The 19,250-nt window shown below is 42.5% G+C and overlaps 1 protein-coding gene across 4 annotated transcripts in view; it reads left to right on the top strand.

The window, feature by feature from the left end:
- Window positions 1-19,250, top strand: part of FBXL7 (F-box and leucine rich repeat protein 7) — a 340,227-nt gene that overhangs the window by 316,041 nt on the left and 4,936 nt on the right. For all 4 annotated transcript variants that reach the window (XM_038393326.2, XM_038393325.2, XM_043508452.1 and 1 more), the window contains one exon: window positions 9,583-10,194. In XM_038393326.2, coding sequence (XP_038249254.1) covers window positions 9,583-10,194 — 612 coding nt within the window. The remainder of the gene's footprint in view (window positions 1-9,582; window positions 10,195-19,250) is intronic.

Genomic DNA, 19,250 nt, shown 5'->3' with positions numbered 1-19,250 from the left:
GCAGAGGGGCATTGCTGGCACATGATGGCATATATCACATTGGTAGATGCGCAGGTGAACGAGCCTCTGATAGTGTGGCTGATGTGATTAGGCCCTATGATGGTATCCCCTGAATAGATATGTGGACAGAGTTGGCAACGGGCTTTGTTGCAAGGATAGGTTCCTGGGTTAGTGGTTCTGTTGTGTGGTGTGTGGTTGCTGGTGAGTATTTGCTTCAGATTGGGGGGCTGTCTGTAAGCAAGGACTGGTCTGTCTCCCAAGATCAGTGAGAGTGAAGGCTCGTCCTTCAGGATAGGTTGTAGATCCTTGATGATGCGTTGGAGAGGTTTTAGTTGGGGGCTGAAGGTGATGGCTAGTGGCGTTCTGTTGTTTTCTTTGTTGGGCCTGTTCTGTAGTAGGTGACTTCTGGGTACTCTTCTGGCTCTGTCAATCTGTTTCTTCACTTCAGCAGGTGGGTATTGTAGTTGTAGGAATGCATGATAGAGATCTTGTAGGTGTTTGTCTCTGTCTGAGGGGTTGGAGCAAATGCGGTTATATCGTAGCGCTTGGCTGTAGACAATGGATCGAGTGGTATGATCTGGATGAAAGCTAGAGGCATGTAGGTAGGAATAGCGGTCAGTAGGTTTCCGATACAGGGTGGTGTTTATGTTACCATCGCTTATTAGCACCGTAGTGTCCAGGAAGTGGATCTCTTGTGTGGACTGGTCCAGGCTGAGGTTGATGGTGGGATGGAAATTGTTGAAATCATGGTGGAATTCCTCAAGAGCTTCTTTTCCATGGGTCCAGATGATGAAGATGTCATCAATGTAGCGCAAGTAGAGTAGGGGCATTAGGGGACGAGAGCTGAGGAAGCGTTGTTCTAAGTCAGCCATAAAAATGTTGGCATACTGTGGAGCCATGCGGGTACCCATCGCAGTGCCGCTGATTTGAAGGTATACATAGTCACCAAATGTGAAATAGTTATGGGTCAGGACAAAGTCACAAAGTTCAGCCACCAGGTTAGCCGTGACAGTATCGGGGATACTGTTCCTGACGGCTTGTAGTCCATCTTTGTGTGGAATGTTGGTTTAGAGGGCTTCTACATCCATAGTGGCTAGGATGGTGTTTTTAGGAAGATCACCAATGGACTGTAGTTTCCTCAGGAAGTCAGTGGTGTCTCGAAGATAGCTGGGAGTGCTGGTAACGAAGGGCCTGAGGAGGGAGTCTACATAGCCAGACAATCCTGCTGTCAGGGTGCCAATGCCTGAGATGATGGGGCGTCCAGGATTTCCAGGTTTATGGATCTTGGGTAGCAGATAGAATACCCCAGGTCGGGGCTCCAGGGGTGTGTCTGTGCGGATTTGTTCTTGTGCTTTTTCAGGGAGTTTCTTGAGCAAATGCTGTAGTTTCTTTTGGTAACTCTCAGTGGGATCAGAGGGTAATGGCTTGTAGAAAGTGGTGTTGGAGAGCTGCCTAGTAGCCTCTTGTTCATACTCCGACCTATTCATGATGACGACAGCACCTCCTTTGTCAGCCTTTTTGATTATGATGTCAGAGTTGTTTCTGAGGCTGTGGATGGCACTGTGTTCTGCATGGCTGAGGTTATGGGGTAAGCGATGCTGCTTTTCCACGATTTCAGCTCGTGCACGTCGGCGGAAGCAGTCTATGTAGAAATCCAGGCTGCTGTTTCGACCTTCAGGAGGAGTCCACCCAGAATCCTTCTTTTTGTAGTGTTGGCAGGAAGGTCTCTGTGGGTTAATATGTTGGTCAGAGGTGTGTTGGAAATATTCCTTGAGTCTGAGACGTCGAAAATAGGATTCTAGGTCACCACAGAACTGTATTATGTTCGTGGGGGTGGAGGGGCAAAAGGAGAGGCCCCGAGATAGGACAGATTCTTCTGCTGGGCTAAGAGTATAGTTGGATAGATTAACAATATTGCTGGGTGGGTTATGGGAACCATTGTTGTGGCCCCTTGTGGCATATAGTAGTTTAGATAGCTTAATGTCCTTTTTCTTTTGTAGAGAAGCAAAGTGTGTTTTGTAAATGGCTTGTCTAGTTTTTATAAAGTCCAGCAACGAGGAAGTTTGTGTGGAAGGTTGGTTCTTTATGAGAGTATCCAGTTTTGAGAGCTCATTCTTAATCTTTCCCTGTTTGCTGTAGAGGATGTTGATCAGGTGGTTCCGCAGTTTCTTTGAGAGTGTGTGGCACAAGCTGTCAGCATAGTCTGTGTGGTATGTAGATTGTAATGGATTTTTTACCTTCAGTCCTTTCGGTATGATGTCCATCTGTTTGCATTTGGAGAGGAAGATGATGTCTGTCTGTATCTGTGCGAGTTTTTTCATGAAGTTGACAGATTTCCACTCTATATGGCTAAATTCAGTGCCTTGCATAATCACAGGTTTCAGAGTAGCAGCCGTGTTAGTCTGTATTCTTTAGTCTTTTAGTCTTTAGTCTTTCTGTAGTCTTTCGTGGGCTACAGCTCACTTCATCGAGTGAGCTGTGGCTCACGAGGGCTTGTGCTCTGGTAGATTTGTTGGTCTCTGGGGTGCCACAAGTACTCTCCTTACAGTGTGTATGATAAACCCATTGTTTCATGTTCTCTGTGTGTGTGTATATAAATCTCTCCTCTGTTTTTTCCACCATATGCATCCGATGAAGTGAGCTGTAGCTCACGAGGGCTTGTGCTCTGGTAGATTTGTTGGTCTCTGGGGTGCCACGGGTGCTCCTTTTCTTTTTGCGAGTGCAGACTGGCACGGCTGCTACTCTGAAACTCTCCTTACAGTTTTCGGGGTGGCAGCCATGTTGGTCTGTGTTCGCGGGGAGAGGGGGAGTGCTTGTGGCGCCTTGGAGACTGGCAAATTTATTGGAGCATCTCTAAGGTGCCACAAGTACTCCTTTTCATAATGAAGAGGGTGAGTTGAGGACTAAGGGCCCGATTCCACAAGATTCAGAATATATCATGAAAGGTGCTGAGTACCCCCAAAGTTCTGCTCTAGGTGCAGTAATAACCCCAATTCAGTATTCTGTTGTCAGCAATCAATGACACTGCACCAGTGCTGTCTGCTAAATATATATGATGACACACATGGATCAGCTGAACTAGCAGAGACTTTCCTCTGCTCACACTCAGTTGGTCCAAGCCACAGCTTGTCCTTGTCTACACTTAGCACTTGATGAGCTACATCAATTGCTGGCCACCAGTGCTGAACTGGTGCTACTCCCAAAGGCAGACATGGCCAGAGGGTGCCTCACAGGAGGTTCTCAGCACTTTGAGCAGTTTTTGAGAGAGAAGCAGAACTCTAGAAAAGGAGCTCCATCTTCAAACCCTCAGCCTAGTAAACCAGATCCTGTGGCCTGGCTGAGGGTTTAAAGATGGAGGGTCTTTTCTAGAGTTTCAGGGTGCTACATCTCTGAATTATAATGCTTAAGCTGCAATTTGCTCTTGGCTCTTGTGTACCAGTCTGACTCGAGTGATACCTTGACCTGCCCTACTGGAGAGTCAAATTTTATTATGATCTCTTAATCCCTGTGTTGGAAATTTAGGAGGTAGCTTGCTTCTCTCGTGAAGAAGGAACTTTTAACATTAGCCATGACTCCTTCATCTCATTAAGGGTGGCTTTAAAGACTCTTAAGACAGTCCTATATAATTCTTTGGCTAGAAGGGGTAGGGGTGGTATTACATGGTTTTGAGGCTGGAGACAAAGAGTTAAAATTTGGAAAAATTATGGTGTCTCATAGCTTGTACAAAGTCTCTAGACTGCTCTGCAATCAGAAAAAAATCTCTATTCTGAAAGGCTTTTGCAATTTTGCCACATTTCAGAAGGAAGGGGGAAAGAAACAACAACCAGAAAAATATGGTGTTTGCTAGCTAAAAGAAGAATACTTTGCAGCCTATGAGCAGGTGTGATGGATCACTTTTTCAGAACTGAAAAGGAAAATAAACTCAGGAAACTGCAATATAAATAGATCTGATCTGATATAGAGCATGTGCCCCGATTTAGCTTTCAGTTACAGCTACGCCTCACAAATTGCAGGTGTATGTAGTAGTGTCAGGCAGGAGGTGAATACCTTTAGTTAGAAGCTTGGAAAAACCTTACTTGGTCAGTGGCCTCAGATGTAGTCTCTTATAGTTGTGGTTCAGGTGCTCAGCTACCATGGTGATGAGCATAATATAAAAACCTGAAGAGCTGCTTTGCAGAATAAGGATGTATATATTTTTTCCATTGTAGGTATTATTTCTCCTGTATTGTTCCTCATTCCCCTTTATCGTCTGCATTACAGGCCTGGCACATACGTTTATGTGAATAATAGGAAAGATGGTGTCTGGAGATTAAACCAATCCACTCAATTACCGCATTAAAATACAGATATTACACAGGTCAACATTTCTGTTCTGTATGTCACCGCCGCTGCAAAACCACCCAGGTCACCTGTGGGCTACCGGAAGCAGCTGGACCAAATAAGCCAAAATAGTTTTCCTCCAGTCAGACCACAAGAAGTTGGGCTGTTTGTCTCACATGGAACTCACTTTCATACCTTCCTCTACCTTTATTTAGAGATTCTTGCCCTGGGCATCTGCATTACCATACCCAAATCTGGAGGGCTCTTTTTTTCCAGAATTAGAGGTTAATCCTATGTTTACTAAACCCTAGGCCTATTTCAAGGAAGGCATTTAGACTAAGCCAAAGTCAACTAAAATAATTATTTGCATCTAAATATCACAGTGTTTAGGGTGGAGCACAACAATTTTAACTGTGGCTTGACCCTTAGCTTTAAGCCTCCTTCAGCCTTTCCATCTTCCACTGTTTAGCTTACTCCTTTCCACTAATCTCCTCTCTCAGTATTAAAGTTTTAAGGGCCACATTATTCAGCAGTCCCCATAACTTCACTGAGTGTTTTGTATTTTAAGCAGGCAGGATTTGATCCTGGAAGAAAACACTACATTTCACACAGTATGATTTTCTGATGAGGAAAAGTGGAAAATATGCTGGAGGATCAGTTCTTGGGGAAGCTGAATGTTTGCTGCAGAATACTGTTTGCAGCCAACTGGGATAAAATTCATCTCAGTTGCACAACCATGTGATCACATCTTTCCATCGTTCAATATTGCTAAGACACAAACATTCCTCTTCCTTCTGGACTGCATCCGGCTTATGTTAATTTGCATGAGCCTGCAGGTTCGCTTAAAGTTTTGGGTATGATCCACATGAACAAACTGAAGATACTTTGAAAATGCATCCCTCCCATAATTTTATGTCCAGAAGTGCTCATCTGTTACAATCTTAAAAGGTGAATCCTTATTCCAAATTCTTAGATTTGTTTTTTAATCCACTACTTCATCTCCCAAAAGAACAAGAGTCAGAAACACAATGGTAGCCACTAAGGACCTGATCCAGCTTTCTCTGCAAACCCCAAACTCCTACTGATGTTAGTGAGAGCTTTAAGTATGCAAGGAATGCAGCATTGGCCCTAGATAGCTAGATGCCACACAAATCTTATCTAAGTGGCTTTGAAGCAATGACAAACTAACAAACTCACTCCTAGAGCTGCTGAAGATGTTTTTTCATGTAGATTTTTATGTAGATTACTGTTGTGTTTTAACCAACAACAGCCATGGTATTTTTAGCTCTGTTCAAAATATGGGAATAAAAATCAAGCTTGCCAAGTGGCAAGGGACAAAGTTGGGGGGGGGGGAGAATTAGTTCCAGCTTTTCACAAATGCATTCTCAGAAGGAAAAATGTATTTGCTTAATAAAAACTATAGCAATTACTTTACTTTCAGTGCCATTTGACATTAACTATCTGATTCTGGTTGTGCAAGGAATGCTGGATCAGTTCTTAATATATTTAGAGAGACAAGGTGAGTGAGATAAGATCTTTTGTTGGACCAACTGCTGTTGGTGAAAGAAAGTGCAAACAACAATTAATATATTTAGAGCAGTTTATGAATGAAAAAATCTTGCCTTATACCAATTTATCTTAGATGAACCCTAAGGTGTGAATTTTAACCCAGAGAGTTATAGCAGGGTGACTCCTAATGTGGACACTTTTATTCCAGTATAAGAGTGCTTTTTTCAATTTAGTTTATGTCACTTGGAAAGGGGTTTAAACTAAAGCAAAAAAAAGCAATTCTTATTCTGGAATTCAATCAGAGGTAGTGCATATCTATTTTAATTATACTGGTATAAATGGTAAAACTTTCCCATGTAGACAAGCCCTTAAAATAGAGGTTGTATTGTTATTGTTATGGAAAAAGTAGCTAATGGCTTGCCCATTATATATATAAGCACCTAGGATGAAACTCCCCATAAAGAGAACTAAAGATGTCATGCAGTAACTGCACCTAAAGTAACATTGAGCTAGCTCAAAGTAACATTGAGCATCCTCATTTGTCTGGCAGTTGAAACTCTGAAACTTAAGCCATGTCTACAGTACAACATTATGTTGGTCTAAGTTACGTCAGCATGCAGCCGCTGGAGTTATTACATCGCTTGTGCGTGTGAACACTATTCTTCTTCTGTCAGAGGTGCGTGTCCTCACCAGGAGTGCTTGTATCAGAGTGCAGAGGGTAATGCACTGTGGGTATGTATCCCATTGTGCAACTCGTCATCATCCAGCACAGTGTGTTTTGGGAAGTTTTTTCAATGTTTCATGGGACCAAAGTGAGTCGCACAGGGGGGATTGAGAACATGGGGGTCAACCTGCCTTAATTCAGTTTTCTCCATCCCATAACTTCATGTGCATCCCATAATATTTCACACCTCTTTTCAAAATCCCTGTAAACTCGCATGCCATCTCTGACAGAAGCCCGGAGTCTGCACAGCCTTGCACTATTGCTATGAGCATTGCAAGCACGGAGCACCTGATCCTGCAGTATTCGCAGAGCCGCAAGAGGAGCCGAAGGGAACATGACAATTCCTTGGAGACTAGATTGCTGTGGGACATAGAAAGAAACAATTCAAGGCCGTTGGTGGTGTTCATCCTGGGGCAGACCCAATGGTCCATCTAGCCAGCCACTAGTCTTCTAGACAGTGGCCAGTGTCAGGTGCTTCAGAAGGAGTGAACAGAACAGGGCAATTTCAAGCAATCCATCCCTTGTCATTCAGTCCCAGCTTCTGGCAGTTGAAGGGTTAGGGATACCCACGGAGTATGATGTTGTGTCCCTGACCATCTTGGCTAAGTCATCTTATCAGAGTAGGGGCACGTTGTAAATGTAGAGAGAGAAGCTAGATTTCAGTGATCGCATATTTGGGGATGTCATGCTTTGGTTAGATCCCAAATGGATCCTCTGTGTCTAACTGACTAAAATTCAGGGATCACACATCCTCACTAACGTGTGGGTGTTCAGACACTAGATTTTGATTTGGTTAATCTCTATTTACATATTTTCCCTACAACTTATAAATTAATTAGGAAGGAAATAAAAAACAAAAACTTTTGAAATAAAACAGAGCTTCCTAATGGACAAAGAAAATTCCCCCAAAGTGCACACCCGCTTCTCCCACCACTTCATGTCAGCTTTTATAGCTCTGCTGCTGGCCCAGCCTTCCTCTGAGATTTTTTATGACCATTAAGAAACTTCATTTTTCTTATGGCAGCAAACAATCCTTAAGCTCTGAACAAGGCAATAATAAAAAGCATCTTGCTCAAAAGCATTGGTAATCAAAGGGGAAAAGTGCAGGGCTGCTTTGTAAATTTTGACTTTCTAAGGTCACCAAAATGTAAATATGTATTCCAGGGCTGTAAAGAACAGTGCATTGAAAAAAATGCCTGTATAAAACAGCCAATTATCTAGTTGGAGAGAAACTGTTGAAAATTGCCATGTGGGCATTAAATTGCCCTTTTGGAATTGTATTTACGGATGTCACACTGTCATTAAATCCTATCTCAGAGTGACTCAAACTGTAGGCCAGCACTTAGTAAATATTGGAGAGCAGACGTTTTAGAAAGTTGCTGTGGGTTTAGATAATTCTTTAAGTCCCTCCCTAGAATACTGTAAAGAGTGGAGGGTATGTGATTCCAGTGAAGTGCTTCATTAGAGATTACACTCGAGTGAAAAGAAAAGGAGTACTTGTGGCATCTTAGAGTCTAATAAATTTATTTGAGCATAAGCTTTCGTGAGCTACAGCTCACTTCATCAAGGTTCTCCAAGTTTTTACTGGCAAAAAGCTCTGGGACTCACCTGTTTTTTCTTCCTCATCATCGATATGCAATGAACAGTGGACCTGAAATACTGCTGTAAAATGTGCCACTAAGCTGCCGGAAGAATTCCAGTCTAGTAGAAAATTTCATTATAGGTTCAATAGCATGATAATAGCTCTCCTGGCTCTCATGTCTGAGCGAGAACACAATCCTGTGATCTCATTCTGAACTACTCTTGGGGATGTAGGTGTGTATGTGGAGGCTTCCGCACCAGCAGTGGGGAACAGATCTGAAGATGAAGAATATCAAGTTTAGGTGTAGGGGATATACTCTATTCAGGAGGCACATCTGGAACTTCCATTATTGCAAATGATTTAAGAGGGCATAGCAAGCAGAAAGGGCACCCATAAAATGAAAGGACAAAATTTTCAAACTCAGAGGCCAAAGTTAGCCCCTCCCCATTCATACTTTGGCACTTAATTAAGTGACTGGATTTTCAAAGGTGTTGAGCAGTCAAAACTCCCATTGACTTAAGCAGGATGATCAGCATTTTTGACTGTTTCATGTAGATGCCTAAACATGAAATTAGGCACCAAATTTTACACATGCAAGCTTGAAAATTCTAGCCGCCAGTTCTGGAGGGGAGTAAATTACATTTTTTAAACAAACCTTTGAAGAATTGAAGACTCTCTTCAGGATGTGTTGATAACAGGCAGGCGGAGCAGAGTCTGAGACTTACTGAAATCCTTAGAGCTCAGAGAAGTGAAACAGTGATGTAATCAATGCTCTCAAGTACCATTTACTTGCCTGCAGGGCACCTACAACCCTATCAGAGCATGCAGGTGGGCCAGTGCTGTCACCCAATGCACTTCACTTGGGACACGGTGCTCTCCTTCCATGCAACAACATAAAGGAAGAAAAGAACTTGCAGTCAAAATTCCTGGTTTCTGGCCCCCAGCACAGTGAAACTTGCCAGCTCTGATTTTCAAGTTTTGAACCAAATGGAAATGTAAAGCAATGCTCAGGAGATGTGAAACTACATGAACCAATACTGAAGGAAATTAATCCCTGTGAATTGAAACTACCAAGTGCCACACAGCTCCAGCCAGCAGTGAAAGATGGGCAAGTGTGTGTGTGTTCAATTATTTTTTACAGTTCAAAACACCAGAATGTGAGTTTTATTGTTGTGTGGGACAGGAGGAATCATACACCATGGGCTACATTTAAATGGCATCCAGTGTTGCTGATGTATTGCATTTAGATGTCTAACTACTGACCCTGGCTGTACCTGCAAATCACAGTGTGTCTCAGAAAGCCATTAATCATGCTCACAATTTCTTGGTATTGGTAGATGGGACAACCCTGCCTAAAAATCAGAGTCAATTTATTTTTCAAAAGAAACACTGTAATTGCAATTGAATGCTATAAATGAACACTGTTCTGTGCTTTGTTATCTTTCAGATTCCGACCTGAGCATGCGGACACTCAGCACACCCAGCCCAGCGCTAATATGTCCGCAGAATTCTCATGGCTTCCAGAATGGCCGAGGATCTTCCACTTCTTCATCCTCAGTCACTGGAGAGACAGTTGCTATGGTCCATTCACCTCCTCCAACCCGCCTTACTCATCCCCTCATCCGGCTGGCGTCCAGACCGCAGAAAGAACAGGCCAACATAGACCGTCTCCCAGACCACTCCATGATCCAAATTTTCTCTTTCCTGCCTACCAACCAGTTGTGCCGTTGTGCACGAGTGTGTCGCCGCTGGTATAACCTAGCCTGGGATCCACGGCTTTGGAGGACTATTCGCCTGACAGGCGAGACAATCAACGTAGACAGAGCTCTTAAAGTGCTGACCCGGAGGCTTTGTCAGGACACGCCAAATGTATGTCTCATGTTGGAGACGGTAATTGTTAGTGGCTGCAGGCGGCTCACAGACAGAGGACTCTACACCATTGCCCAGTGCTGTCCAGAGCTGAGGAGGCTAGAGGTGTCAGGCTGTTACAACATCTCCAATGAAGCAGTCTTTGATGTAGTGTCACTGTGTCCAAACCTGGAGCACCTGGATGTGTCAGGTAAGTGAAAGTATTTAAATAATACAATCTGGGTTGAGACACAGGACAATCCTGTGAAGAAGTGAAAAGGGGGAGATAAGGCACAGAGGGGAAGGGCATAATCTGGCCCCTATAGCTGCACTGAGAAGACAAGCCCCTCCTCCTTCCCCTTCTGTCTTACCTATCTAGGTGTTAATACTCCTCATCACATTGTGTCAGTGCATAGGGTGTAGTGGCAGTCTTTGTACTGCAGGAGTTGTTTCTGCAACCCTCCCTCTGAAACAGCCAGCACAGCTGGCCCTCTAGAGTGGGGAGTGCACACTACACCCTCTTTAACGGTGGGTAGCACAGCAACTGGGCTTTCTGGGAACACAAAAGCTATATAGCCCTGAGTTAAGGACAGTGAAGTTTGGAAGGGCCAAGACCCACAGCTAGGGATATGTTTTGACATCTAGCCACTGCCTAATTTTGTTTGGGACTTGACTAATGTACATTAGGGACCTTCTTAGCTTCTATGTGGTGTTGCAATGATTTAGAGTAGCAGAGGTGCCTTGTTGATGGTCCCCAGATGTGCTGTCTGAAGGCAGGAGGTTCTCATTAGAGGTCAACCATAGGGAATTTTGCCCCCCTTATATAATGATTATATAGATGGATCAGAGCTTGAGTTGGAGGATGGGCCTCAGTGGAGGCACTGGGATGAAATTCGGCACTGAGTTAGACCCTTTGCATGATCCCACAACTGCACTGGGTGTAGTTCAGTGCTGAATTAAGTTAACTGGTTCTGCTTATGCAACTCTGGGGTTCTGAGTTATAACTGGTGATTTAAATGTTACTGCCCTTCTCCCATATGAAATCTGTCTCCAGGGTAGCAGGGTGTCTTGGATGGCATTCTTTTGACTTGTGGACGAGCACAAGACTTGACTCCCTGTTGCCCTGCGCATTGTGCAGTTATTTACATTGCTGCTAGTGGATCAGAATAGTAGCGTGTTGGGCTCAGTTTGCAAGAGGTTCAGGACAACAAAGAATCAGACCCACACAGCCTATTGGCAATGGTCTTGCTGAAAGCCATGCATCCTTTGCAGATACTGAACTGCAGTCTCATAATGTGCTGGAACAGAGAAAACTTTTAATTATAAAGAGGAAAATATTAAAACTAACTAAGAAATGGTAACAAAGAATCTGTTCCCCACCCCATCCTCAGTCACTACTCCAGTGACACACAGGGGTAGCAACAATCCAGGGGAAAATTTCCCCAGCACAGGAGTTGTCTAGGGCTGGTGAATGCTCCCCCACGCAATCTGCAGGCTCAAGATCTGAGCTGCAAAATAAAAATCCAGATAAAAGCTATTCCAACGTTTGGGGTGTCTGGATCCCAAAATTTGGGTTCGGTCCATTATATAGATGAAAGCCTGTTGTGTAATTTGGATTTGGAGCTCAATTTTGCTAAGGCTCGTGTATATTTTTAATCCACATAACGCTAGCGACTAGCCAGAGGAACTTTGTGTATGGTGGTTAGAAGTGTCTGAGGGCAGGTCTACGCTTAAAACATCGCACTGGTGCAGCTGTACTGCTGCAGCGCTTCACTGAAGATGCGATTATGTCAGTGGGAGAGCTTCTCCTGTCAGTGTAGTTAATCCACCCCCATGAGAGGTAGTAGCTGTGTCGACAGGAGCTTAAATTCATAACTTGGCTAGATGCTAAAAATTATGTACTGAATAGAGAAACTGGATTTATGGCTACTTATAGCAACCTATAACCCACTAACAACCCCCCAGCAGCTCTCCCTTTCCCCCCCTTCCTCTTTATGAATGGAAGCGTGTTAATGGGCCACTTCACCTTGATTGGTCCCTTGAAATATGTCTTAACTACTTATGCTAAACAATCTGTTCAAACCTTGTATTTAGCTGTGATACTCTGAGTAACTTTCACAGACCTGAAGAGCTCTGTGCAAGCTGGAATTCTTGTCTCTCTCACCAACAGAAGTTGGTCCTATAAAAAATATTACCGCACCCACACTGTCTCTCCACAAAGTCCACCAGTGAAAAATGTGGCTAAGATCCCCTACAAAAACAGAACTAGAAATATAAAATGTGTCAGTCACATGTATTTCATTTAAACATTCATCTGCAAAGCTAAAGTCCTTAACACTCAGCACTGGACTAGTGTGTGTAATGCCGGAAATGGAAGTATCTAGAAACAAAAATGTCTCTTTTCCCCCAGTGTCCAAACTGAGTGATCCACAAAAGTAAACACAGGCCATGCCCTGGGGACTGGACCCATGAGGTCCTAAGTACTTCACCTGCACCTAACTTCAGTGGAAGCTGAAAGCCATCAACCTTTATTCAGAGCAGAATTAGGACCATTGATTTCAGTGGGATTTTAACTCACATAAACTAATTAAAGCCAATGAAATCACATCAGTCTGAGTTCAGAATCAGACCTGATGGATCTTTTACTAGAGGAATGACTTTAGGATTTGGCCTGAATGCCATAGGTACTGAAAAATAAACTGGATTTTAAAATTCTTTCTGAACAATACAGTGCAACTATATTTTTATAGCATCTTCTTACATACTGTGTACCATACCTTGCATATTTAAATAGAATTACAGTTAAAAATGAAAGCAGAAGGAAAGGAAAACTAGAGTCTATGCAAATACGAGAGGACACTTTCATACAAAATTTAAAAACAGGTGGACTGTTCCAAGTGCCCAGAGTTACAGATGAAGATTTTCTTGTATCCAAAGAAGTGAAATTGCCAAAGGAGCAGGAAGAGGCTGATATTAAATCAGCCCAAGATATGGGGAAAAGATTGACAGCAGAATTTGGTCTCTTCTCTCTCTTTAGTTACATCAGCATAAAACTGGAGTAGTATCACTGATGTACATGAATTTACACTGGTGCAACTAAGAGTAGAATTCAGACCAAGTTCTAGGAGTTCAGCTGAAATAAGTACATGAAGAATTGTAATAATTTAATAGCAACACAGGTCAGAGTTTTTTAATTCTCTGATGCCTAGACATAGTTACAGGCAAGTACACAGATAAATATGGGTAATAACTTTTTTTTAAAAATTGATTTTATCTTGGCATTCTCTCTGAAGATTATATCAGGTGGCCATTCTATTATTAAATGCTTATTTTAATCATAAAACTCACACACTATCATGGGAACATCCATAAAATGAAAATGTCAGGAAATCTTATGTTTAAGAGATTTACATTAACTTTGCAAATATCCTACAAACCTCACCACTCAGGCATTTTAAAAAATGCCTCCATATGTTTTTGATGGTGACTAGATCAAATTACAAACAGGTGACAGTTTATCAACTTGCTTGAAAGCTCCTGGTAAGATTACATCAATAATCAGTTATACTTGATTTCCATCCAGTACAAACCTTATCTGTATTGGTGACGAAGCAATTGCCTGTGTGAGCCTACGCTCAACCGGACATTGCTCCAGAAAGAAAAGTTTGTGGAACTCACGATAAAATAACAAGAGTTGGCAACACTGAAGCCAGACGGGCTCTCTCAGGCCCACATGCTCCCATTTTTCTACCTTTCAACACACCCTTCATTGGCTCTTATGGGACATCTGCTATTGTGCATGTGTGTGCAAGCACAGTAAATGAGCAACTATGGGAATTTTGAACTTGATGCTTAGACCACTAAGCCATCAACTCTGGCTACAAAGTCCTGTATTCAACTGAAGTCACTGGAGCCACACAAAAGGCCCTTTTATACCACTGATTCAAATCTCTTCATTGTGAACTCAGCCCTTCATATTCATTAGGTTGATAAACCAAATGCCATGCAGTTTAGCCAGGGGGAATCTTATGGGTTGACCTTAAAAGAGCAGGCCCTGTCTGCTCTGTATGGACATTAGAGATCAAGTTAAATCTCTACAATTTATGGGAAGTGACGTAGGGTGCCTTAGTTTCTAGAGGTGTGCACCATAAGTGTCTGCACTTCAGTGATCAAATATGTGTGTATTTGAAATGCCTTGGGAGAAAAAGCATGATACAAATATAAATGTTGTTAACCACTAGTTTCTCTGTATTTATTTTTGTACGGATTGTTACTGCAGGGCATGCTCCCACTCTGACATAAAAATAGCACTCAGCACGTGACAATTAAAATGTTACATCAATTGGATTAACAATAGACCATCCAAACACTGGGTATAACCAAATAAGACTGGAGCTCAAATATAGCTATTCATAGTAATTGTTGGGTTAAAAAGAAATGTAGGTGATCAGAAATAAAAAATCCCCTTTTCATCCAGACCACCTTAGCAACTTTGGACACATTTTCTACATTTCTGTCACAGTGGCCTTCTCCCTTATTTACTTGCATTAATAATCAGGAATTTATCCCTAGGAAATTTCAAAGTTACTCTTTGTTGCAGATAAGAGCTGAGAATGCTCAGTTCGGACAGCTGTTCCTGAGTCCTGGTTTGAAATCAGACCAAGAGATAGATAATATAAATATCCTGTATTTTCAATATTTACAAGTCAAACATTTTATTGTGAAATCTGGAAATGAGGCAACTTTATATAGCTCGTAACCACATTTAAGGAGTTAACCCTGGAGCAAGATGGAACAAAATGTTTAATTTTTAAGGTGCATACTATTTTGATTGAAAAATGCATTGATAGGAATAAACCCCAAATTTGAAAAGATGGGAGACAGATATGGACAAAAATTAATTGATCTGGATTAATGGGGCCCTATGTCGGAAAGGGGATATACTTTCTTCAAGTTGTGTAGCTCCTAAAGAAAATTTGTATAAATTATTGTATAGATGGCATTTGACTCCAGTTGAGAGCAATCATATTTGTGCTTCTAAGAGGCACTCTGTGAGGGGATGTGGGGAAAGGGAAACATACTTGCACGTGTGGCGGTTGTGACCCTATGACCACTTGCGAGGAAATGAAAGAGATTCTTATGACAAAATGCCAGCTTCCTACAGATCCCTGGACCTGCTTACTTAATGCTCCAGCAAAGGAGCCAGTAAAATTAATTTCTTTTTTATTGTTAGCAGCTAGACATTGTATTACACATTATTGGAAAAATGTGACCCTCTCCTGCCTCCTCCGATGGAATGGTGGGAGAGTAAAATATGGATTGTTCTTGTAATGGAAAAGCTTTCATACCAAGTATGTGCACAAGAGGAGAAGCACCAAAAAGAGGATAGGTATTAAGAAATTTAGTCCCCCCTGTTTAGTGTAGTCAGGAGAGGGGGGCTCCCCAGCCAGCAAGCCAGAATCTTGAGCCAGGTTCTTTGAGTATTAACCTGATCCTGAATAAGTAATGTACGACGTAGTAGATTAATGTTTTATTGCAACTTTTCTTTAATAATTTTTTTTAAATGCCATTCATCAGACTCCATGGTGAAGCCTTCATAACACATTGGCCTGATCCTATCATCACTGAATCAAGAGGAAAATTCCAGTTAAATTCAGTGGTGCAAGATTAGTCCAAAGACCAAAGGAAAAGCATGTAATGAATTGGATGTGCAGTCCTGTGCTCAGACCATTCATGTCTCCTGGCCCAGTGAACTGAGAGCAGAGATTAGAATGCTAGAGTTCCTGGCTCCAGTAGTGACTCCCACTGTAATCTTGGAGAATCCCAGATGCAAATCCCAGTTGACTGGAAGGTCCCTTAAAAGGACACAAAGGAGCCTTTAGGAGCTAGGTGCCCAACTTCTTTAGAGACAGGAGCAGAACAGGGAGCTACTTGGAACTCATTTTGGAAAACTGACAAACACTGGGGTTTCCAAAGAAGCCCGAGTTCCCCTACCAATTTTTGTGGCCTTCCAGTCACATCTTCCTATTTTTAAGATGTTATTCTTTGCTGTGTTGCTGCATGAAACATCCAGACAAACAGGAGAAATTGTGTAAGTAAACAAGGCTGTTTGTGGTAACTGCAAGAGGTTTAATAAAGGGAGGTGAGAGGGAGCTGTCTGACTAATTGTCAGCGTAATAGCTAAGATGTAATTGTGTTGTTTAACACAAAACCTTTAGCCTCTTTGGTTTAAATTACCCAGGTGTGAAATGGAGGGTTATAATATTAAACTGACTAGTTATAACATTCGTACGTTTGAATGTCAAACGTTTCAGAATAGCCCTAACCTCTATAGAAGGCTAAACCAATGCTCTTGAACTTTGGAGGTGCTTAAAATCCAGACCTAAGTTTTGCATCTTCAGCTAGCCTTTGTTTTTGGAGCTGAGGAGCCCACTTCTAAATTAATTTTCAAAGCATTTGTTACATAGGGTACTTGCGAAAGTGCTTTGAAAACAGGATCCCATTATTTCTCCTTCCTCTTGATGGCTGAGTATTATTTTTACCTCCTCTTCGCTGTCAGCCTATGGTGTTTGAAGGGCTGCTTGGCAGTATGCTAGGCTGTGTAATGATCTCACTGAGTAACTTCACTGTTCAAATGCTTTGCACACTATGCTGTACTTGCTGGCACATGCAAAGGGAGGTGAAATGCATCTATCTAAACAAACCAAATGCAACACGATAGAGCCAGCAATTATCTCAGGTGTTTTTAACTGTGTGTGATCTAGTGAATGCACAGCACTGCCTTCTACGGGAGAGAATGTCAGATCTGCTGTAATGTGTGTCTCCAGGGCTGCCGGGGCCTTGCAGGTCGGATCCAAATCTGGATCATACAGAGGTTCAGGTTCATGTACTATGCAAGCACCCTTAAAAATCTCTTATCACCCATAGAAACCAGCCTAGTTCTTCCAGTTGCTGTTTCCCATTTCTCTTTACATCCATTTCAAGTGGGACTGGGTCTGCCCCCTATCATCTGGGGGACAGGTAGCCCGCTACCTGAATATCTGGGCCATCAGGAAACTGCTTCTCCCTTGTGAGTTTCTGGGGGATTACCAGGAAGAGGCACCTGATCCAAAAAGGTCATGTGGGAGATGAGGGGAAGAGAAGGGGATTAGCCATGTTTAGGGTTTGTAGGTGACACCCCAGAGACTGGAGGGGGAGATTGGGCTTTACAAACAATAGCTCTGTGGACAACTCCTATTCAAGCCACAATTCCTACCTTCTTCTTCTCATCAATAATCCACACACCACCTTTCTCCCTTTTCTCATGTTTTTATCTTTTCAAGCAGAGTAAGAGCGGATCTCTGCTCCAAGGAGCTTGCAGCCTAAATAGGAGAAGCTCTCTGCAAATGTGCAGCTCTGCATGAGCAGTGTTTAAAAGCTGGGGTCAAATTCTGATCAGCCTCTGTGCAAGTGCACAAGCGGGTGAGGGCACAAAGAGGTTCCCATCCCTCTTTAGCCTGCACACAGGGATTGGTGGGATCCTAATGGGGAGCTTCAATGCTTTTCTCTCCTAGAGTCCCTGTGGGACCTAAGTACCTGTAAGGGAACAAGAGTGAGGGAGGCACTAGTAGAGCATAGAGATGTGAGAATGTGCCTTCTTCAAGGCTGGTGCAGGACACACACCAGAGTGTGCTGCCTGGGAGCCCCCCCACCCCCTGGAGGAATTCTGGTTAGAATGTTCTCCTGGCAACTCCGACAGCTGCAGTCTCTCTCTGAACCTAATGTGTCTAGCTGGACTCTGATGGACTCTTGGCCAAAATCTAGCCCAAAATATTGAGATTCCTCTGTGATTACATGCTAGGGGTAGTTGAAACAAAAAGGCTTGGGCCTACACATGACATATGGTGTAGTAACAAGCATGAAAGCTTGGGTGGGTGAGCTGTGTGACATAATGGAGACTGTGGCAGTTTTGGTCACAGTTAAATGGTCTATCAATATAACTATGAAAGCCTGCATCTCTTTGACCAAAAGAAAACCTAATTAATTCAAAGAATTTAACTTCCATATGTTTAGTTCAGCTGTCTCTTTGTTCTTAAGGGCTATTCTTTGGCACTGATAAGATATCAATATTTTAATGTCAAAAACAGGCATCCCTATTAACTATCAGAGTTTTCCACAACATAAATTCTGTAACTCTCAACATCCACTCCTTTAGCAGGCCTCAGATAACTCCAGGAGCTGTTTGAGCTTGACTGCAAACTATTATCCAACATATGCTGGCCAAGGTTCTTTCATTCCACTTGGAAGTTTCTCCTGCATTTGAAATTAGTTACATTTCCTCTATGGAAAAATCTTGCTGTATGAGGGTTTGTTTTTACATCTTTATTATTTGGGACAGAAAAATTGTTACAGACCCAGAAAAATGTCACTTCACTTTAAAAAAAAAAAAAAAAAAAAAGTCCTATCATCAATGTGCATTCTTTTCTTCTGGTGAAACCATTCTGAACACCCTTCCCATCAAATATCATATGCTGTAGCCAAAGTAACTAGACAACAAGGAGATGCTGAGCCTGTCAAAACAGTGATCACATGGCCATGTACAGTAAATCCAGCCCTGCGGGGAGACTTTCAACTTTTCATTTTCATTTCAGAAATGCATTAGTCATTCATATTTCCCTCTTTCTCGAATATTCAACAAGCAGAATTTTCTTCTTCTTCTCTCTATCTGCAGACCTTCATTCTCACTATCTTAATATTAAAAATAAATCCTAATCTGTTCGTATAAAGAGTCCACATTTATACCACTGTCCTGCAGTCAGATCCGTACAGACAGACCCTCGTGCTCACGCCAAACTACACTGACATAAGTGGGGCTCTGCCAGGTTGCCAGCATCCACTTGTGCAGACCCAACTGGAGGAGTAGGCCCTTGTGCCATCTTCTGTTGTCTAGTCTAAGGAAGGTTTACATGGCTGAACTCCAGTTGCATTGCCTCCCTTTGGAACTCTCCTTGCAGCCGTCGTGTGTGTGCACTGTTGACTAATCAAAATGGTTCTCCCTGTCTCAAGATCTTAGAGCTTCCCCAGGTGCTGTGCAGTACTTGCCACTTGCACTTAGTATGCGATTTCAGCTAAACTTTGCATCTGTTTGACCAAAGCAAAAGTCTAAATCAAAACGCCTACAGTAAACCTAGTATGATGAGTGCATAAATCAAACATGCAATTTTTCAGGTTCCTACAGCTCTAATGCCACCTCTAATTTCCCTGCTTGTTTCATCCTGGCATCTACAC

This window comes from Dermochelys coriacea, chromosome 2, assembly GCF_009764565.3.
Source record: "Dermochelys coriacea isolate rDerCor1 chromosome 2, rDerCor1.pri.v4, whole genome shotgun sequence".
Classification (NCBI taxonomy): domain Eukaryota; kingdom Metazoa; phylum Chordata; order Testudines; family Dermochelyidae; genus Dermochelys; species Dermochelys coriacea.
Note: the sequence above shows the minus strand (reverse complement) of the source record. Positions and strands in the feature narration are given on the sequence as shown.